We start from the raw sequence: 24,849 nt of genomic DNA on the forward strand, positions 1-24,849 counted from the left end.
CAGACGGTACAGTATAAATGTATGATTGTGATGAGTGGTTGACTTGGGGGGGACGTGGGGGGGGGACTGAGTTCCTCAACTAATTTTTTGGATACGCTAGCTTACCCCTACTTTTTTAAAGGGGAACGCACGGGACGGATTGTTATGTAAACTTTTAACCCCCCACCGCCATGATTATGTAAGTTTTATTAAAATGCTAGGGACGCTACATTTTAAAAGTAGCTAGAGTACCTCTACTACTTTATTTCCAAGTCAATCACTGATTGTGATATGTGATCAATAAACACCTAGGTAACAAAAGTCGACTTTTCTTAAAGCAGGACATTTTCAGGTTCTTTGGGGACAGCGGGACACTTATCTCAAAAACGGGATGAATGGTCACGTTAACCATATAGAAATAGATACACTTAAGTCTGTTACTCCGATTGATTAATCGTCTAAATAGTGTGCAAGCCTCTTAAAGGTATCTCACAGATCTAAATAATAATTCATAGTTGTACCACGATTTAAAATAAATGCAAATTGTACTCAATTTGTGTGTTGAACACGTCCATAGACGATTTCCCATGAGCGTCACGAAATGTTCGTGAATTTTAAATCTTAAAGTCGAAGACGTCATGATTGCATAATGATAGAATATTTCTACCGTGGATTAGTGGATTACATGAAACAAGATATTATCTTAAAATAAATATTCCGTCGTCGTACTCCAGAAGTCCAGAATAGCCTACAAATTACAAAATTATATATAGTTTGTGTGATTCATTTATTAGGTGGTCGCCATAACCCATAGATAATAAATTCTTGATTATCTATGGTGGTCGCACGTAATCATTGGTGGTATGACACACGAAACCCGTCGCCACGTTCATTGCGGTTTCACAGCTGATTGTTACAGTGGTTACAGACACGGTGGTATAAGGTATAAGAAACTGGTATACTTTATTATCAATAGTTTCAGCTGGCAGCTGCTGCAATGAAGTTTTTGTCAATTTTATTTCTCCCCACTACTTTTACAGCTATCGCATCTTTGCCAACACTTATACAAAAAGTTAAATATTACGTATAATATAGTAATATACAATACAGTCGAATCAGTCGACAGTCGTCAGTCAGCACTCGACGGTCGCTAGTTTATTTCTCACTAGTCATTGCACAAATCGCATTGTCACACGAACGTATAGCTTTATCTGGTCCGGTGCCGTTCTTTTTCCCGTTGTGTCCCTTTTATTCGTGTATATATTAGATGTTGATATTTTAATAACAATATATTGTGTGTACATACAGTGGACGAACGAGTACTAGAATATTTCGTTTTCATTGTTGAAATTTATTGATTTCGGCCAAAAAGTAAACTGACACATTACGTTTAGTTTTCGCCAAATTCTACCCAAAACCACCGTCGACGATTCACCGTTGCTCGTCCCAGTTCGGTTGGTAAGTACCTTCCTAACTGCTCGATACGCATTTTCTTATTTTCCATCACCACATTGCTATGTAATAATATAATAATTATTACAAATTAATTCAGACGCTATGTCATTAAAGTGCAATCGGGCAAGTACCTATTGGCTATTGGTTGCCTATTAGATATAGATAAACGGTGGTATTGGAATGTAATATTATTAATATTATTAATTTTCTGCATGTACATACATGAAACAATTTTATCGTTGGAAAACACACTTGTGTTTACATGCACGTACCTATCTAGTGTTATTTTATATATATATATATATTTTTATCATATAGAAAATAGAATATTAGGATTGCTTTGGTCAACACATTAAATAATTCAGTATTATTTCAATGACAATTAACATAATTTATTGTGTAAGTACCTATTGTAGTTAATTTGATTTTAAATAATAAGTTTGCATATGTCTGTAACACACTTAAAACAACATAAAATCTATTATGACCTTTCAATAAAATATGTATACTATTACATAGTATATTTTATTTAAAAAAAATCTGATAAGTAATAATCAACCTATATTTATTAATATTCATATGCCTATAATACTCAAGATATTTGTTGCTTTTTTGAGGACAATAATAATAACTATTATAATAGCAAGTATTCTACCTTTTGTATTAGACATTAAATGTATTTTACCTAAGTATTTAGTGTATAAATAAAATGTAAAATAATGTACAACTTGTCTTAAGTATAGAAATGTTCATGGCTGATTTTATACTTATAAACATATGCAATACCCACCTAGTTATGACTTTTTAGTAAAAATTTCTTTTTTACAGTTATGAAATTAAACTTTTTATAAATTAAGATTACAAATCACATATCATTGGTAGATCAGTTTAGTATATTTTGTGGTAGGTAGGTATATTCTATTTCTATTTTCTATACAATCACTTCTTCACTTTTACCATGTCCTTGAGAAGTATTGCTCCAGGTAATTTATACACTCCTTCCTATGGATTTTTTTTATTCATCAAATTAATTGATATGGAGAGAAGCTGTTATGTTACCTACTTCAATGCTATTATTATTTTAATTAATAGGTTATTATTATTTTTCTATACTTATAATAATATACAGATATTTTATTGCATCCTCTTTTTTGGAAGGTTATGTTCATTTTTGATTATTATTGATTAATGATGCAAATTACAAACTAGTTTTTCAAAATTTATATTTGTAGGTACCCCGGTAGATACCTATTTAGTATATTTATCTTATGATTTTTGAATTTCTGTAGGTATGTAGGTATTACTATATAATTTTAAATAGCATGAAGAATATTTATTTTTAAATCATTTTATTTTAACCATTTGATTGGTTCAATTGTAGAAATACATAAATTCCATGGAGCTAAACATTAATGTTGTTATTTATATATAGTATATTATGTATATAATATGTGTTACTTAAACAATTCAATACCAAATTGTTTTAAATATTGTTAATGCATTGTCTAATTGATTTTATTTATACCTAGGTACTTACTTAGAATTATTTATTTATTATCACAATACCTAATAGATTATATTAATATATTAATATTTGGTTATGGAATAGGTAAATAGCTTTAAACAAGACTTGTGAAAATTGCAAAAATGTAGCTTCTTATATGCTCCTACATATTATATTCTAAATTGTTATTTATCATTCTTCTGTGATAAACTTGGTGTTTTTTTTAAAGTAATAGATGTACACCATATAAGAGTTACAACTGTACAAGTTTGAATGCCCTTGGTTTGACACCACAGGATTACATTGAATGATGAAGCAATCCCTAATAAGATTTATTATATAAAATTGCCTGTATTGAACAATTTTTGTTAAATTAAATAAGAAGTCTATTATATTTTAATATATATCAATTTTATTTTAAAGTCTTAGCTATTTCTTTTTGATTTATATGTACCTATTTACTTAAAAATTATTTATTATTTACAATTTATTCATTATACTTTGTGATTCTATGTATATATATTTATTCAATGTGTACAATATTTTTTGCGAATAAAGCTGATTTTTGAAATACAATTCACTATCAAAAATGTTTTATTATTTAAATTTAATTTAGTTGTTTGAAAAATTAAATTAAACTAAAAATCTGACCTACTATTTTTTTTTTTTTTTTGATTATAAGTTATTCAAATTCAAAGTATTAAATAACAAGAACATGATTGAATACTTGGTTCTACACTATTTTCTAATTACTGAAATGTATTATCTATGTATAGTCATTATGTCCTATAGATAATATAGATGCAATATACCTACAATTAATATAAGTAAAATTAAATACATTTAATATATTATCTTTAAACTTAAAAATTTGTTGCTTAAATTGTACTAGACAATTAAAAAATAATCAACTTTAACAGCCAACAGGTAAGAAACATATAGAAAATAAATATTTATTAAAAAGTTAACTAAGTACTTTTAAGGTTTATGAAATTAAAATATTACAAAGTTTTTACATAATAGATAGTTGATACTTAATACCTATTAGTTAAGTACTCACCTATGCTAGATATTTACACTACCTAATTATTTTAATTGTTTGTGACATTTACTTTTATAGAGGTTGGTATTATTTTTTACAGTCATTATAATATGTGTTTATTACTCATTTCTTGTATAATTTATGATTTTATGTGTTAACTTTTGGTTTTTGAATATCATGCACTCTATTAATAATTCCATTTAATAATTAGCACTTAAGATGAGATGTATAGTGACACTATAAGTATTTCTTAAAAGTATGGTTTTAAAACTAATGAACTATATCCAAATTATTGTTCCGTCATATATGCAATATGTCTTTTGGTACATAATACATTGTACATAATATTTTATAACAATCAAGCCTTGACAATTAAAAAGGTATTTGTTGATATAGTAACTAAAGAAACTTATTTTTTGGTTTTATTTGATTGAATTACATATTTATTCCTAACTAAATTTAATTCACCAAAACCGTTGTCAAGAAATTACAAAACGGTAAAGCATTAATTTATTAATACCTATCATAAATACATAGGTATTACTGTATATTGTAATATTAAGGTAACTTAACATTTTATATGAAAAAATATCTTTTTTCTCATCATTGCTGTTAATATTATTTAAAAGACATTATATTTTGATAAAAACTAGCCTATTAGTTAAAATAAGAATTATAATAATATTGAATTTATTACCTTTTTTCTCCTGTTAAAAAACCAGGAATGGGTGGGAACTGTTCATTACAATACTGCCACCCAATTATATTTATTACCTATATGTCATAATAATTTAGGCTAGCTGAACTGAACAGCTTTTTTTACTTATCTTATAAATTCAAAACGTGTAGTATACATAGTATTACTATTATAGCAGTATAATTCTTATGAAAAAAGAAAAAGAAATTAAGTACCCATAAAATATAATAAGAAGCCCAGAATGGCAAAAGTAGTGCTGTAATCTATTGTGCATGTTGATTTAAAATAATTGAGTGATTGAATGAATATTTTTAATAACACCTGTCCTGCAGTTAATTTTTTTTTTATCCATTGTAATTTTTGGCAAATGTTGTAATGTTAAGGCTGTTTACAGGTTTAATTTAGAAAAAAAAACTAAGTAGGTATTGTCAGCATTCCTGTTATTGTAAGTATTAGTGTACTTCAGGTAGTAACTAGTGTTAAGACACTTGAGTTTAAAAATAAGACCACTACTGCTTAATCTTTGCCATAATCTAAATTAAGACTGTTTTGAAATATTCTCATCTCATAATAAAAATAGAAATTTACATCATTATTCATTACATTCTACTACATAATGGAATAACATATTTAAGTATAATTTCATAAGTCACTTTTCGTCAGAATATTTGTATATTTTAGCTTTTTTATTTAGGTAGGAAGTTTGAAAGCAAAAAACAATATTTACACATAATTGTATTAAATAAGCTATACCTAGTTATTGATTTTGTCTTCAATGATTGGTAAGTTAATGTATATATTATTTTGAATGTATTATATAATTATTCAGCCTGTTGTTAATATTATTTTTTTGAATTATTATAAATTAATTCAAAAAAAAAGTTATTAATGTGGGAAATAATTGTAATGGTGAGTGCTAGTAATTAAAAGGTATTTATAATGGTAGTATCCACATAAAATAATTACTTATAATAAGTCTATGATAATTTTCTTGACTATCGATATTAAATTCTTCATCAAGAAAAGTTTTTGTTTTTGCATCATTAAATAAAAGTTGGATAAAATAATATATTCCGAGGTTTTATATTTTTTTAAACGATTACCTATATATTATATTGAATAATATTAAATTACATACCTATTAAGTACCTAATGCAGTCTGTTAAGAACCCTTATCAAGTAATGTGTATTGAAGTATTCATAAATTAATCTAATCTTGAAAATATTTTTTCGCGATTGCAGTTAAAGTGTACCGTACTGTGTACCTATACAAATAAAATTGAAGAGTTTTTTTGTATCAAGTACTCCGTAGTTATACACAACCATACAACATAAAAAGTATGATAAGCTTTTGTAATGAAAATAGTGTTGAGTGTTGACTACTAATTACATTACATGAAAGATAAGTCACTCATTAATAACATTTTCAACAGGAAGATGTATAAATACCTTAGTTAATGTCTATATTATATTTTTGTTACCATGACTCTTATTTATGTCTTAAAGCGGTACGAGTTTTTTGGGCATAATAAACATAGCTACCAGCTTACCCGCATACATTTTTGGTTAGAATAATTCTGGGGATGTATATTATGTGACTGGCTTGAATGTAGAAACAAAAAAGCCACTGAAAAATAATCCACGGAAAAAATTCAATTTATTTATTTAAAAAAATTGTTATACTATAATAATAGTAATAGTATTCTATACTAATGAATGTGTTGTTTTACAATGTAAATTTTATATTCTGAACGGAGAAATGAATGTAATGTTTGTACAATGATCTGTGGTTAAAAAAAATTATTTAAATTTCGAAATAATAATCAACATAATATATAGTTCACTTTGTAAAATGTACATGTAAAAAAAAATTACCCTGTACAAAGTATATATCTTATACATTATACATATCTAAGGGTAAAACATGAATCAATTGATTCAGGATTGTAGTTTATCTCTAAAATAAAATACCATGTTATTTTTGTTTAATTTATGGCATTTTACTGAAGCAAAGTCTGTTAAAACCTTTCTTAGGTTATGATAAGTCTCATATCTATCTCCATAGTTAGATTTATTTTGTTTTTCATAGTATTAATTTTAAATTTTTACGTACAAATTAAAATTAAAAATAACCCCAAATTAAGTTTTGAGGGTTGTATGTATGTTTTGAAACATACTGGGAAAGTTCTATGAAAAATATTATGATTTATGACCACAAATGTGTTCAAAATAAAAAATAATAATTTAAATGAATACTGAGTTTAAAAGCTTCTAGCTTTATGAATGCATGTTCAAATCGGAGTGTAGAGTTTGTAACTTAATATGAAATACTAATATCAAGACAGAGTTCTAGATTGAAAAATTAGAAATTTTGAAAGGCATGATTTTTTGATTGACACCCATAATTGGACACTGTACAGTCATCAAGGTTTATGGATAAATGCATAACAGCATAACTATTTTTTATCCGGATACCGGGCTTTGAAGATCAGGATAAATGATTATGAAGTACCTATTAGTTTTTTATTGTTGTAATAGTTTTTTCGTATAAAAGGGAAAAATTAGAGGATTAAAATTAAAACAAAATTGTGTTATACATTACACAAAAATACGTATTGTTATTTCCGAGGTTATTTCAGTGCCTTTACGCCAATATAATCAGTTAAAAAACAGTAAGTCTATTTATGCTGTGTTAGGTTTAAATTGTTTAATCATAGTTAGGTATATTATACATAATGTTTGTGGGTTTAATCTATAATAGATTAAATATCAGCTGTAGAGTGTAGATACACTGTAGATACTAAAAATCATTTCTATCAGTGGGAGCTGTATATCATATTACTGGTTTAAAAATATTTTTATATTTATTCTTACTTCTGTAAAATGTAGCCATGTAGGTATTTTTGTTAAAATGTGAAGTGTAAATTACTAATAATATTATATATTGAGTAATGTGAATATGTGATATATTATTCAATGATCATGGTATCTACAATAATGTATTTAGTTTAGTGTTATAAAATAATAAAATATGCTAATTCAAAATTGCATAGGTGTTTTTAGGTTTAGAAATTCAAACATTGTTTTCCATTTTCATCTACAATATTCATCTTTATAACTAGATAGCATTTCTTATGATTTTATATTTATAAGCTTATAATAATACTTCTCATTGTGACCAAATTAGTTTTCTTTTGGTTCAGTACAATGTTCTAACTTTCTTAGTATTTGTGACAGTAATTCATGGGAATCATATATTTGCTGACACGGCTGCTATTTAGATAAGGGACATCTCCAAATATTTCTCATAATGTTTCACTTATTTCATTATTTATAGATATTTGTTAATGTAGGTAAATTTTATAATGATCTTGCATGTTATATTTCTTTGAATTGACTGTTTTTATCATATTTCAAGATGTCTGATCAATTTATTAGGTATTTGATTTACAAGCATAATTTATGCATTGTCACAATATTTTCATTTATGTGATAATTTATTAATCCAATTCTAGCCAATGCTTTTGTACTTTAAACATTTCTATTTTTTCATTAGGTGATCATCATGTATTATGTTAAATGTTTCTATATTTTATACGGTACTTACCTTTAGATTAATAATGTTGTTATAATTTAAAGCTGTTTTAAACGTTATGTCCAACAATTTAATATATTTTGCATTTCTAGATGCTTTTATATCTACCTCCTCGATTGGCTCGATTGCCTTTATATTGCTATGTCCGGCGTCCATAAGGATAGTTATTAATTTATTATAATATTATTTTAACTTTTAATTACTTATTAACATAAAAATGTTGATTGTCGATGCTTATTTAATTTAACTTTGATCTTCATATTATATATTTATATCCTTAATAATATTCAACAATTTTACATAAATATTTATTCTTTTTGAACTTATTTTTCTAACTGTTTTACGTTCTAATTATTAAATGTTGTAACATTCCATATTATGGAGGTGATTGAATCTTGCTAAAATGTTAGATAATATAATATTTAGTTGGTATCTTTTTTTTTCAATCCAGCGATTGATAATAGTTCCTTATGAAGCATAATAACATATAATAATATTATATTAAAATGAATTACGTATATTCATAAAAAATCTCACATTTTTCTAAAATTGGAAACATTGACAGTTTAATTTTTACAAGTTAGGGGGAATTGCATTAATTGTAATGTCTAATTATGCTTAGGTATCAATTATCATTATGTACGAACACGCGTATAGTTGATAAGTACTCAATTTCTTTGATTTGACTTTGTCAATTTTACAATGTCAGAAGTTACTGTCGTACAGATATACAATTATTATCCTATTATACTATTATAGTAACTGCCAACTGGTGTTAATTGCAAAACATTTAGACCATAAAGAAACAGTAGGTATTGCTTTAGTAATTAATAATTTTAGCATGATTTTACGTTGTGTATAATTGATGGTAATGTTATTTTAAAATATGACCAACAATAGGTAACTAATAAATTCTTATTAAATGAATAAAAAATACGGTAAGACTAAAGCATTTCATTCGGGAAGGAAAAAATATTTTTAAGTATCATAATTTATAAGTATCTATAATTGTCATATGTCAATCTGCAGACAGCGATTATGAATTCACTTATAAGTGGTAATGTAATCGCACTTCGTAAAACCCGTGTACCTAATACATTTTATTTTCATAAAATAATATTTATATTATATCTCTTAATTAATAAAACCTAATTGATAAAAACCTCTATAATTTCTTAAACAATTTCTTGTGGTAAACCAATAAACGGTTAAATATGCAACTAAATTAGTTACGACAGTTGTTAATTTTATCAAACTGTTCAATATTTTCTAGAAAGATTTTTTCTTTAGTACACACGAATGCCTGACTGAGAAAGTAGTAGGAATAGTAAACAATACCATTCGCTTTTTTTATAACTAAGAGGTGATATACCTATATTATTATAAATCTAAAATAAATATTATATTTTGTTTTAGATCAAATTAAGTAGTGTATCAGTTTAGGAAATGGGATGTAATGTACAAAACATAGTCACGTGGTGAGTAGATAATGATTATTATTTATATATTTAGTAGTATAAATAGTAGCAAATAGCAATATAAAATAGCGAGTATTAACATACGTGTGCAATAGAGAGATATAAAGAATCACATAAAATTGTAGTATACGTATAATAATTACATTTTTTGTATTAGGTATCAAAAAAAAATTGGAACTTATGATAAACAACAGTGGGAAAAAACGATTGAGCAACGAATTCTGAGTGGATTTACGCATGTTCCAAAGAAAAATGCTAAATTGAAGACTGATCTTATTGATGTAGACTTAGTTAGAGGTAAGTAGTAACATTGGTTTTAGAATATAATACCTATATAAATGATAGTAGTTACTGCGTGTACATACAATACAAAATAATGTACAATGATAAATAATAATTGTATTATTATTTAGTAAAATATATATTTTCCATCTCTATACGACCCTGGCCTTGCTCCATTATACACAACGGGGTTTTGTGTGGTCTGAGGTTAAGGCTTATTGATTTTTTTACCCATTGACCTTTACAGCAAAATCAATACTACTGAAACTCGCATACCCGATTAACCGGTGGACGTATCCACGAACTTATTCGTTTAATTGTCTTATTAATTACTATTTTGAAATAGAAATAATATTTTAATTTTAATTGTTATCGAAAGGACTCCATTTTGTTTACAGGATCGGCGTTTACCAAAACGAAACCGAAACACGGATTTTTCACTGTAACCCGTTTGGCGCTTGTCCGGCTATTATTTTTACCATGCTATTATCGATGGTACATACACCAGACGTCGTGGCGATTGTTTCTGTCGCTTTTATGCCTTTACGTCTTAGAACTGGCAAACATTTTGTTGTTCAGTTACGTCACGTTTGTTTCCTCCGAAGAAGACACACTGCCGGTATGTAACGAATAACAATAATTTTATAAATTATTTATAAAACATCACATCGTAGAACAGCTAGCGTTAACCGCGTTGTAGATTCATTATTATTATTATTATTGGCCTACTACAAATAATCTAGAATAATTGTACCTAATTGTCTCGTTTTGTTGTCCAACAATAAAACTCGTATCCAGGCCCGGATAGGTCAGCCAAGCATTCTAGAAAATTTTGAAGGGCCGATTAAATGTTGTACTGGTATGAGAAATTTACCGCAATGCCCATGTTACGATTTTAATGACAGCTGTCAGCTATAATATTATAATAGTATACACTATACAGTCAACAAACAGGATAAGATCATTATACTATTTAATATTTATTAATACTAAAACTCGTCCAATATGGGCTTCTATAGCAAATTATGGGCCGATAGAAAAATATTTCTCGAAGGGCCGAGACTATCCAATCCGGCCCAGGTCGTATCCGTCTAAATTTTTTAATCCGAGCATAAACTAGGACACCTGCTTTGCCTAGTCCAGTTCAACCATTGTGATTTATGATGATTGTATAATGTATAATATATAATATGTCGCATCTACATAATATAGTGAAATCACTCATTTCATGTACTGGATATCCAAATTATGAATTTTGACGAAAATACATTATATGGACATCCATTACATGAAATGGAAAATACCTACCTATATTGTGTATTTTGTGTAATTATAATAAAACAAAATTGTTATGATATTTTGCAATAAATAATGATATTATAATATCATAATATTTTAATTTATAATTTAACTAAACTATACTTTTCTATATGACTATATTGTTTTATGAACAAAAATAATTAATCGATTGACTTAAATAATAATTTTAAAAAAGGATTGCATAAACTTAGAATAAAATATGGTTTACGTTAAGGATGGTTCAGTAATGAATATTTTAATTAATAATTAATAATTACAACTCAATTTCTTACTACTGATCAATGGGTAAAAATGTTGGATTTTCGGTGTGAGAAATTATTAAAAATATTTCAAGAGGTCAAGGATTTTCGTCTTGTTCGTATAAGGCAAAAACTTGCCAATCAAGCAGGTGTTACTTGTTTTAAAAATAATATGATATGTAACAGTCGATGTCATAATCAATCATCATGTAAAAATAAATAATAAGGAAGAAAAATATATAGGTACTTATAATTTATTAATTATTATTTAAGTTATTCAATTAATTATTTTGTTAATATTTTTGTTAATAGAACAATATAGAAAAGTATAGTTATAGTTTAGTAATAAATTATAGAATTATGATATAATATAATTATTTATTAAAGAATAACGAAACAATCTTGTTTCATAATAATTACACTAAGTATACAGAATAGGTATTGTCCATTTCATGAAATGGGTGTCCATATAATATATTTTCGTAAGAATTTACGATCTGGACAAAACAGTTTCTGGGCAGTGGCGTGCCCAGGAAATTTCAATGGGGAGGGATATATGTTATAAATTTTTTAGTAAAAGTAGTTACATTTAAATTAATCATGGTTATCCAAACACAAAAATTGCTAAACATAATATGTACATTCATGCATATTGAGTATCATTCTACAATTATAATTAATTTAAATAGCCACATACTATACACTATTGTTTAAATAAAATGACAACATTAAACTAAAAACATTTATAACCTTTATTAAAATAATTAATATACAAAAGAAAAATAATTCTTAAAAACAACTTAGTTATTCGTTATTCCAAACGAAAATTTATATTTATACTTTTAGTCTACGTGATAAGCATGATCCATCATTCTATTTTATATCTTAGCATAAACATAATTAATTATTACTCACTACTTAGAGGATTTATTGCTCATGAAAATGAATAAATAATCACTGATCTATAATCAGTATAATTCGTATAGTGAATGTTTATAATAGCCAATGAGAAATAATTTATAAGCAATAACTTATTACTGATAATTTTAAAAGTAATATCCATATCCATATATAAATGTTTATATATGTCCATGGTAATATCTAATAAGTTGAGTTTAACAAAAAAAAAGCCAATCGGGGGATATCACCCCTAACCTCCCCCCCTTGGGCACGCCACTTTTTCTCGGTATCCAGTTTATGAAATGAGCGGTTTCATTATGTGGATGCTACATATAATAATAGTATCCTGGGTGTCCTGAATAATATTACACCGACACGATATTCGGATGCTGCTATCGATACCATAATATTCTAAGTAGGTGTAGCGAAGGTGAACCAACACAATGCCGATGGTTCATTCCGTTATTATTCCGGTCAGTCACTCGAAAGCAATTGTGATTGTATCTCGTTTCTGTATACATAATAAATTATAGTATTATATTTGGATGTAAAATACAAGGATTCTAATGTAGGTACTGCTGTGTATAGCTTTAATATAACAGATATTCAAAGACATTTATCGTTCAAGATCATGTATATAATAGTTTATTTCCGAGACTTTAATGCGTCAGTTATTAAGGTCACATAGTTTATGATTAATATTAAATAGTTTGTAAGTTTATATTAAAATTATAAACTACAAAAAAATTAGTTATATTATCGTTTGTCGTTTACCCAAAGGGCTCTAATCTCTAATACGTTTTAACTAATAATTGATAAATTACATACGCACAAACTTTGTACCTACGCCGTTATGCATTAATAAAGTATCATATTATGACGTCACGCTGTTAAACATCGTAAATATTCTACGGATTATGTCATAATATCGCGATTATAATACTTGTAAAATTCAAATGCCTGTGTTAAAAAATATATTTTTATATTTTGTTTACAGTAAAAAAAGAGATTTGCTATCTGTTCAATATGTAAAAATGTTATAAAATGTATTTATTTTTTAAATATTTATATGAGAATTAACTTATTGATAGAACCTAACATAGTTTTATTTTGATGTTTTTAATTAGTTTACTTACTATGTAAACAATAGCCACTCTTAAAGTGAACCTTTAAATCAAAATGTTTGTCTCACATGGGTTAATACTTATTTCTTAAATTCCATAACAGTCAATTTAAATCAATCTTTAATTAATGCCTATCTCACTTCATACACTGTGATCTCTCCATAACCTTATCGTATTTTTCTTTCTCGCTTAGTAATATTCAAATTTCCTGTTGTGTACTTCTCTCCACCACTCCATTCTAGTTAATCTCGGGACAGAATTGCTATATTTCACCAATTCATATTAATCATATCATTATAATATTCAATATTAATATCTTTATGTTATTTTAGATTTATTTAATAAATTACAATAATTCTGTAGTCTCTCAGCTAGATTGTTCTTTTTCCACTTCACAAATTTTCTCTGTCTTAAAATGCTTTATTGCTATAATAACATCAAAACCTGGCTCCTCCCTGCCTGTAATGTTAATAATAACTGCAGCATAATACCTATAAATAATAAAATACAATATGTTTATTGTATAGGTACACCTTACAGTAACAAAAAATAAAAACATTTTTTTATAGTTTTCTATTTGTAATAATCTAAATAAATTACTTTCAATTATTATCAACCTCATTAGTCATTAGTCATTACTACATTATATATTTTATATTAACATCCCACGTTCTATTACTATAATATCATTTATGTTGTCCTCGATAATTCTGTTCTAAAATTAAATTAAAAATGTTATTGCTCGTTATAATTTAATCAATCAATATGTAAGTATTTTTTTCTTATATATATATCTACAGATATATTAAGATAATGTTGAAACCCTTCATATTATAGTTATTTGCGTTTTATGTAGTTACTGTAAATCTTAACGCTATTGACGCTTTAGGCACACAGGATTTCTAGGAAGTTAATTTAACGAAATGATGGAAACTATAAAGTGTTATTGATTCTGGCTTGAGTGAATTTTGAATGACGTGAGTACCTATTAATTTGTTGCTCATGTTTTTCCATTTACTGCTACAATTTAAAAAAAGCGGGTAAGTGGATGTCGCTCTGCTGTACATTAAGTGGTGGGGTGGACCTCTGACTAGGGTAGGTTAGATTTGAATGCAATGATAGGTATCATTGTATACACAAAATGATTCTGAACGGAGATGATTTGTCAGTCTAATAAGGAAAAATAAAACACAAAATAAATTTTTCTATCATAACTATGATGATAATGAAACAGTTAATTATTATCTTTCGAATACCTACTTTTTTTTTTCATACCTAATTGTTCAAAATTCTTAAAATAAAGCGGTGAAACCGTTTACAGTAAATTTAATCGTAGAAAACAATAATGTAAGCTTCGAAATTGATACCGATTCACAACACAGCGTAATTTCAAAAAGATTATATCGTCAACTGTTTAAGTCATATCAAATTAAAAAAAAAATGACATTTCGTTATCTGATGGTATCATTGTATACGAAAAACGATTCTGAACGGCGATAGTCTAGACTGAAAGTCTAGGATATATTATATTTAAATATTGTCCTATATTCTATTTTAAAACAAATATTTTATTTTTCAATTATAACGCATTTTGCATAAGGCATGGTTAATCAATTTTTCTAAAAACATTGGATGTAGACTGTAGTTATCATAATTCATAATAACTTATATTATCATAGATATACCTACATACCTGATTTCATAAAAATTTAAAACTCAAACGCTCAAAACATTTTTTCTATAATGACGCTTCAAATTTTCTCTATAGCTATTTGAAGCAAAACTTATGTAAAACTTAGTGTTGAATTTTTTAACCTTAGATATAAATACAAACAATTTTATGAATTTTGAACTACAAAATAATTTGCAAATGTTCATGGTTTTGACGAATTTTTGTCAATATTTGAACTTCAAATGCTAATAAAAAAAAATTGCGCCTATGTATTCTTTTAATTTTTTAATCACTATAAGAATAACTTATGAAGAACTTTGTTTTAAATTTTAAGTATTTCTGGCCAATTATATTTAATTTTCGTACTGTAAAGTACATTTTCATCTTGTTTTTGCTAATGTATGCTGAAATGTGAAGCGTATGTTATAATAATCATTTACAACTATATTCGTACTTACTCATATATATTTTATTGTATTACTAACTTGTTATTAAAATACAAATTTACTATTACTTTAAATATATTAAATTTTAAATAAATCTTTTGCTGTCTAAATAATTTATTCATTCCGTGAACATGTTTATTATGGGATTGATATATCTGACCTCCTTTGCAGTGGTATGCAGTTTCACTATTGTATGTTACTATGTTAGATGTAACTTTGTATTAAAATTAAATTAATTTTCCCGTGGTAACATAGACCATTGGGTGTGGGGAGGGTACTGTAGATTTTTGGGTTGTATAGGTTTTTTGGCATACGTGTGTGGTTTTTGGCAGAATTTTGATTTGGGCACCCGTTGGTTTCTGCCATGCCCCGGTGTGAGCGGCTGCATCTCTCTCCAGATAGCGTGAATTACCGGGAAAGCAATGCCGCCCGTGACCGGAATTCGAACAGGCGACGGTGCGCGTCGGAACCGATACTTAAATCCGCCCTGCCACTACACCCTCTAAAATTTAATTTATAGCGCTAAGATTGCTGCAAAAGTAAAAAATGTTATACAGAGTGTAACAGAAAGATCTGACCAAAAAAATAAAAATTATGCTAACTAAACGTATGACAAAAATTGTTGATATTATATTATGAGAAGTTAAATAATAATTTAAGATATACAGTGAAACCTCTAAATACCGGACACTCCCGGTCGCTTAAATGTCGTCCGCTATTTGGAGGTGTCCGCTATTAAGAGGGGAAATACAGTGAGTTCACATTTCACCGTTCCCAAAACTCCGTCCGTTATTTGGAGGTGTCCGCTATTGGGAAGTGTCCGTTAAAGGAGGTTTCACTATATACCCATGTCAGCAAATTCCCAAAAATCGTATTTTTAAAAAAGTTATTACCTACGTTCCAAATTAATTTAACCAAAAAAATTCTAAAAATAAACTACTTGAATTAGATAAATCTTTTTACCATCAAAATTGTTCTTATAATCTGATTCACAAATAGAATAAGCTATTTTGAATTTATTCAAAACTAAAATGTATTATGAATGTCGCATTAGGGTCACTTAATGAAAAAAAAAAATTAATTTGAACAAAAGTTATTTCAAAAGTCAGTTTTATCTGTTACATCTCGTATACCCATAGACCATACTCGTATAGTATAAGCATACCGAAATTATGAAGAATCCTAGTTAGAGGATATGTAACAAATTATCGGCCTTGCCCCTTTCCACCAAAGAAAAATCCTGGGTAGTATGTTTATGCCATATTGCCATTGGTGAATGTTTGATACCCAGAACAACTAACTATATTTAAAAGTAATATAGTCAAAAGGAAGCATTTACAATAGTTATATTATTTAACTAGTAGTGATTAATGAAGCTTAACAGTGGAAGGTAGGACTTAATATAGAAAAAATGAGTAAATATTAATTTATTCAAAATCAAAAATGTTAAGTATGCAAAAATTTTTTACAAAAAATGTATGAATGGATCAATTATTATTCATTGACAGTCTTATTGTTAGTATATCTCTATTTTCTGTATTAAAAATTATTTTATTGAATAAAATAAAAAGAAGAATCTGATTTGTAATTTTTTTTCATTTTGTATTTAGATTATAAACCCTGGTTAGTATTTTATCAAGAATAATACATTGATATTTTAATGAATAGGTTTCTGCATTGGTGTAATTCTATTAAATTTCAGTAGGTACAAAACTTTTGTCAGTCCAATAATTGTATAGAAAAATTAAGTCATATTTAAAGCTAATCACTTTGTTCACGTATAGGTATCTTTTTATATTTAATAAAAATATAACATGTATATAAGAAACATATATATGTATGTTATATTATAACATACACAAATATCAAAACCTGTATATTTTAAACACTGTACCTATGTGGTGTATAATACATTAACATTATACATATTAAAATGTAATATTTATATGAAATGAATTACTGTGATAACAATATTTTTAAATAAGTTTATAAAATTTTAATAGATTTAAAGTTCAGCGTTTATGCAGGTGCAAAAGTATATCTTTGCACCTGCTACATTTTAGCTGAGGGTGCATATGAACCATTGTGCATCTCCGTAGTTACACCACTGGGTTCCTGAGTTTTATTTATAACCATTTGAAATAACAAACTATTAATTATTGCTACAACTGTTGAAGCTTACAAATTCGAGACAACTTTTATTAGTTATCTTATATGATTTCTATTATGGTTATTGTATTTTAAATTACATAATAATATGTATGAAATATATATATATCAATATTTATGATGTAGAGCACATTATTTTGAATAATTTTTTTTCCAGACTGTAACACTTGGTGAAGTACTGAGTCCATTTATAATGATGCTTGTTTTGAGCATTGTTCATTCACAAATTGTGTCTACCACTACAATTTCAAAAAAGAACTTCCTCAAAACCCCCAGATCTCATAGCCCAAGAAATGCTAAAAGGGGGCATTCTACCTCAAGTAAAATTAAAATTAAAAGTAAATTTATATTATTATTATTTTATAATACTATACATATAAACTTGGCTTAAAATGTTTACCACAAAATTTTTTTTAACGTAATCAACAAATTTTACCGTTTCAGATTCGACTGAAATGAATTTAGAAAATATTCAATCTGTAGTTGGTGCTGATACTAAATATGTAAAGCGAAGAAATAGAATGTAAGTCATATTTACTATTTAATTTATAATTATTAATATCTATATTTGTTAATTATTGTTAGATAATTACAGTATATTGTTATAAACAATTTTTGAATGATTATGTGTTTTAAAGTTATTTAAAATGATGTTTTAGCGGAGAAGCTTCTAAATCCCTAAATGTTGTATGGGACACATCACCTGTAAAAACACGTCATTGGGTTCTGGAATCTTTGCCTGATGTTAATGCTTCGTTAGTTACCGAAGATTTTGGTTCTGATTTACGTCTAGTTGATCTTGATGAGAAAAAGCAATTAGGAGGAGTGTAAGGACGGTTTTTAAATCTATAAACATGGTTAAAGTGTACTGATTTCATGTTAATGTTTATAGAGATCGTATGGATGTGAGACCTAATACGTCTAGCTCCACACATGATGATGACGGTTTTGAAAGTTTAAATGGCAACGGTTCCAGTGATAATCCCGAAGAAGATATTTTAACTGGTTCTACTATTACATCCCAAACGTCTGAGTCTAATAGTGCTGAACAATCAAGTAGTACACCTAAACATGATCAATTAGTGGAAAAAGTTGAATGTGATGTTACATTGGTATCAAAAAAAGTTACTGATGACCTAGCTAGTAAAAATGTTTCCAGTCAGAAGAGGTGTTTAAGATTCAAAAAAACTCCATTAACATCTAAAGCTTCCATTGCTGATTTAGACCGTAGACTTTCTGGTATAATAAATTTAAATTGCCTAAAATTATTAATTTAAATATGATTTTATTAATGAACACAATGATTATTTTTTAGCTTTCCAGACTTCCACTTGTTTTCAGTATGGGATTAATTCTGAATCTGAAGATAGTGAGCAAGAAACTGAAAACGACGGTTCGACATGTCCAAAAGTAATTTATTAATTTTTCATAAATATTAAATAGGTGTTGATATACATATATTAATATAATATCAAGTAAATACTAATGATATGACCATTTTAGCGTTTGCTTGTACGACGTGGCCATCGTTTGCAAGTCCTTCAAAAGACAAATTCTGATGACGATGAAGACGATAATGTAGATAGTTCTTCTAGTCGACAAACAGATGAAGAAGGGGATGTCTTATCATCTAATGGAGGTAGTGCTTGTCCACTATCCATGTTGACTGAAGGAACAACTAGTGCTGGTGAATGGATTGGTCTTACCACAAATACTGAAGAAGGTTCTTCTACTTCAGATATGGACGCTGAACAGACTAATTTATTAAGTGATAATCAAGACCATCCATTTTTATGGGAGTTTGAAACTGTGAGTTAGTTATTAATTATGACAATTTAATTAGTTAAAAAATTATTTTGTTTTCCTCTACTAAATTAGATCTGCTAGAAGATAGAACTACAAATTATTTTAACTTATTAATGTATTATATTTTTTCTTTGTAGACACCAACTGTGATATTAAGTCCAAGTTGTGCGGCATCAGATCGAGGTATAGTTTGAACTTCATTGAATCTTTTATTATTTTATTCATTTATTTTAAAATATTGATTACAGTTATTATTGATTTACTTTTTTTTAAAGTATTTAAAATTTAATTTCGATAGAATCAACTAATTTAATAAATTCAATCTTAGATTGATTCATAGTTGTACCAATGTTTTATTTATAACAATGTTAATATCAACTAATAGTAATATATGTTTTGGTTTTAGTGAGTTGTACGATGTGGGAAAAGAAAGAAGTAAAAAAAGCTGAGTTATCTGTATTAGATATAAGTTCTGCAATTATTGCTAGAGTTGAAGAGATTCCTGAACAAATGGATTACTTCTACTTAGGTAAATTGTATTACATTAAAACTGCATTTACCATTTATAACATCTTTATATTTGTTAGGTGTTTTCTTGTCTGTGATTATTTCCCTCATGCCATCAGCTTATAGATTACTTAATAGCTTAACAGAGGACAAACCTTTACCAACCTTAGCTATCACTGTGAATGAACCTCCAGAATATGTGTACAAGCAGTTTATGTCTGCATTTTTTACCATTGTTAATGCTGCTTTTGCACCTATTGGCTGGTGAGTGCTAAAGATTATTAAATTACATAAATAATAACCCTTATATTTTTACATTATTAATTGTTTTAATTATATTTATAGGGAACGATATATTGTGATTACAACTTTGATAGAACGATTTTGTTTATCTCTTATGTTCTTCTTTCTATTAACTGTAGCAGAGCGCACATATAAACAGAGATTTTTGTATGCAAAGTTCTTTTCACATCTCACATCTTTTAGAAGAGCTAGGAAATCTAAATTGCCTCATTTTAGACTGAATAAAGTGCGGAATATTAAAACTTGGCTTTCCATACGCTCTTATTTAAAAGTAGGTTGATTATACACATGTAATGGTATTTAATACAATAGAATATAATAAATCGACAAATAATATTTATTTAAATAAACTCCCTTCTTATTATTTTATAACTTTTTTTATAGAAACGTGGACCTCAAAGATCAGTAGATGTGATTGTATCATCTTCGTTCTATATTTCATCATTGTTTTTAGCAATTTTAAGTGTGGAATTACTTAAGGTAAATAAAATAAAATTAGAAATGTATTTTATCAATTTAAAACAAAATTGTTTTATATCTGTTGTAGGATACATTTTCTTTGAGTTCAGAATTTCATCTGGAGTCTTCTGCTTGGTGTATGGTGCTAGGAATATACCTTTTGAGATTTTTGACTTTGGGTACCAAAATTAATAGGAAATATAGAAATTTATCAACACTTATTACAGAACAGGTAAATATTAAAATGTTTTAAAGAAAAGTATTGATTTTTTTATATTTATTTACATTCATTATGTCTGAACTACCCAAGACTAGGATATAAAATAAAACATAACATAAACTCAAATTTTTCCATTACAAATGAAACAATCTAAATTGTTTTAAAAAATAAACCACCAAACCCAGACCTGGTATAATATTATTAATTTTTAATTATGTTTACTTAATGAATTGTTAAAATATGACCTATCAAATAACTAGAATTTTTACAATTTTTTGTTTAAATAATTACATTCATGGTTTATTTCTGTTTCAGATTAATTTATATATGCAAATAGAACAAAAACCCAATAAAAAAGATGATTTGATGGTTGCAAATAGTGTTTTAAAGTTAGCTGCTGATTTATTAAAGGTATTTATGCATCTTATCACTACTAATTTGAAGCACCAAATGTTACTTTCTATCAATATTCTTAGGTTTAAAATTCCTTAATTTCCTAACCTTCCTTTAAAATTTGACAGTCCTAAAAAAGTAAAAACTAAAGTGATCTTAGACAATTTATTAGAAATTAAAAACTAAATATTTTTCGATTTAGTTTTCAAGTCCTTTATTTTAATATTTTAACCCTTTAAACTTTGATGAATTAATTACATTTAAATATAGCTCACTTAAACAGTAGCGAAGCCAGGATTTTTCTTTGAGGGGGCTGATCAATTTTTACACAACGGTGGTTTACCTATATATTCTTCCATAAGTAAAAAAAAAATACATTTTCTTTTTAAAAATATAAGTTAAGATGTTTTTAGCGACTTTCATAGAATATTAAAAAAAAATTTTGGGGGGGGGATGTAGCCTCCTTTGCACTCCCCTTAATTTATTGTTGAAATTACTTTAATTATTTCTAAGTTTATTTTAAAATAATTTTTTAAGTTAAAAATATGTAAAAAAGTTTTTAAAATTGTTGATTTCAATGATTTATATACATTTAAAAAGAAAATTATTCTATACAATTTAACAATTATATTGATTGTATTATTTTTGTAATATCTCTGAATAAAATAATTGTGTATATTATACTAAATAGATAAATTCAACATAGGTACACATAGGTACTCTTTATTTGAGCAATGAACTAATTTTGAAAGTAGATAAAAAGTTTTTAATGTTGATGATGGAGATATTTTTATTAAAAAAAAATAAACACAATGATAGTTTAGTTATAACATTTTTGATCCGCCGTGTCTTAACCTAATATATTTAAAAGTTATAAAAGTTAAATATTATTGGGTGTAGTGGTGTTTTAAAGAATTTAAGTAGTAAAGTATCAAATTGGATCTACTGAAACAAATGGTGCCAATTTATTTAATTATACTGATGCTTTTGTTCATAATATAGATACCATTGCACTATGATTAAAGCGTCATTTCCTGAATCCCATAATTTTCATATGCACAAACATTTCTGATGGATACAATGATTATATTATTTAAAAATATTTGTTCTGTTTGTTCTTAGGAATTGGAAAGTCCATTCAAAATTGCAGGTTTATCCGACAACCCGTACCTGTTTACGCTGATAAAAGTAGTAATCCTATCAGCTCTGTCTGGTGTACTTTCTGAGTTGCTTGGTTTTAAATTGAAGTTGCACAAAATCAAAATCAAATAGAGGAGTTGATGTCTAAGTTAGGTGAACAAATTACATGCTATCTAATGTAGCTACTTTTCGAAAGGATAGGAGTGGTGTAAATCACACTCAATATTATCATAGATAGTCGTCAGAATTTTTATGTGAATTTATGTGCACGTTTCGATAGAGAGTATGAGGACACAAGAGCTCGTTCTTTTCATTGCTATTTGTATTTCACCTATTGACATTACTGTCCTTCACGCATGGCAAGGATTTGCTATTTCTGAAGTCATCATTCTGTAGTTGGCCATAATACCTATTATACATAATTATGATTATAAACTTTTCGAGACTTCTTATTTTATATATATATATATGTATATGATAGCAATACCTACCTTACAAAATATAATAAACAATAAATGTCGTGTTCATAGGTGTAACTTTAGTTATAACATTTGTTAAGCTATATTTTTAATAATATTGTAAAACACGAATCCTGTTGTAAATAGTGATATCTAGTGTTTGTATATAAGTATGGTACCATTATAATAATATGTAAGCATAACTTATTGTGTAACATGATGTGGTAAATTGATGCTGTCAAGTGATATTGCTGGTGACAATTTTTAGTGATTTTTATAAAATTGTTTTTAAGTGCAAGATGAGGTTTATTTAGCTAATTATTTTTATTGGTATATAAATATATCTGTCAGCCAGGCTGCAACTGTTAATATATAATATTATGTTAGTTGTAAAATTTTGAACAGCAGTAGTGGTGTATTACTCCTATCCTTGTAATTGGTCACAAAACTTTTTTTACCAACATTAATGACCCTATTAAAGTAACATGAAATTTACACGATCAGTGGATAAAGCCTAAAACCAATCATACTGTACGGGTGTTGTATTTCACTATTGCTGGAGTGTTCATAGTTCATACACATGAAGTGTAGTTTTAATGTTTATCTCTTGATAATTATTTAAGAGTGTACTTTATCTTCTATAAATTATCACTGTGATCTTTTTGTTATTATTTAATAATTTAATTTGAATGTTGTTTATTTAGTGGTAAATAAACTGCCTACACAAAATAAATGTACGTAAAAAACTTGTATAATCAAATTTGTATTTTCTTTATTTTTGTCCTCTTGATATCTGTATTGATTCCTATGGTTAGTATATTATTGATTATTCAGAATTCACCTTGGAGTTGGTAAATTTACTTACTAAGTGCTTTTTGGTTTTCATTACTTTTACAATTAACATTTTTAACCACTTGATTTATTTATTCAACTAATTAATTCAATTAAAATTAAAATTCTAAATGGCTATAATTCTATATTTTTAAATGATAAGTAATAAATTAAATTTTTTTGATGTGTAAATATAAATATCTATACACACCCCTCACAGGAAATCAATAGTTGTAGCAATTTTGTGAAGACGCATTACCGTAATGAATGAAAGATGTTGACAGCTAATCTCAGTAATTACTTGACTGAGTGATAGCAATTAAAGATATTTCAATATATTTTGTTCAACACCTATGTTCAATATTTTATTATACAGGGTGTTACGCTAGGATTTACCAATTGCGGTACCTCACGAAATAATGGAGATATCAAAATTCTGGTTTTATAAGATTCATAGGGATAAAAACTAAAATTATTTAATTTTTTAATTTATTTTAATGTTTTTGTAAAACATGTAAAAAATATATTTTTTTATTTAATTATTTCCAAAAAAATTAAAGATTGCAATTTTGTAGAGTTTATTTTTCTGAAAATATTAATGTTACAAAACTTTATTTTCATTAATTTCCTGATTTTTTATATTTTTTCTAGTTTTGAAGAAATAAAATATGATTATAACTATTAGGAACGCGAAACGTATTCGGCTGGCCGTATTGGAATGCGCGCGGGTCACATGTTTGATAACATTATACGGTGTTAAATAATTCGCAATTTTTCTTGAAACTAAAAAAAATATTAAATATCCGGAAATTAATGAAATTAAAATGTTG

General features: G+C 26.9%; 1 protein-coding gene across 1 annotated transcript; it reads left to right on the top strand.

The window, feature by feature from the left end:
- The first annotated feature begins 1,061 nt into the window (after positions 1 to 1,061).
- Positions 1,062 to 23,948, top strand: phtf (putative homeodomain transcription factor). The gene is made up of 18 exons (XM_015523950.2): positions 1,062 to 1,437; positions 9,689 to 9,750; positions 9,908 to 10,047; positions 10,431 to 10,651; positions 18,060 to 18,240; positions 18,347 to 18,425; positions 18,562 to 18,729; positions 18,795 to 19,141; positions 19,218 to 19,312; positions 19,406 to 19,711; positions 19,846 to 19,891; positions 20,115 to 20,237; positions 20,296 to 20,479; positions 20,561 to 20,789; positions 20,903 to 20,998; positions 21,066 to 21,209; positions 21,513 to 21,608; positions 22,713 to 23,948. Exons 2-18 carry the CDS (start codon positions 9,719 to 9,721, stop codon positions 22,860 to 22,862), a joined length of 2,637 nt encoding a protein of 878 aa, XP_015379436.1. The 5' UTR covers positions 1,062 to 1,437; positions 9,689 to 9,718; the 3' UTR covers positions 22,863 to 23,948.
- The last annotated feature ends 901 nt before the right edge of the window (positions 23,949 to 24,849 follow it).

Source organism: Diuraphis noxia, unplaced genomic scaffold, assembly GCF_037042655.1.
Source record: "Diuraphis noxia isolate RWA-SAM2 unplaced genomic scaffold, SU_Dnox_SAM2 contig0002, whole genome shotgun sequence".
NCBI lineage: Eukaryota > Metazoa > Arthropoda > Insecta > Hemiptera > Aphididae > Diuraphis > Diuraphis noxia.

Coding starts and splice junctions, on each gene's coding strand:
- phtf (XM_015523950.2), top strand. CDS start 9,719: ATGGGATGTAATGTACAAAACATAGTCACGTG. Junction 19,712..19,845: donor TTTTATGGGAGTTTGAAACT/GTGAGTTAGTTA, acceptor TTTTCTTTGTAG/ACACCAACTGTGATATTAAG. Junction 20,480..20,560: donor GCTTTTGCACCTATTGGCTG/GTGAGTGCTAAA, acceptor TTATATTTATAG/GGAACGATATATTGTGATTA.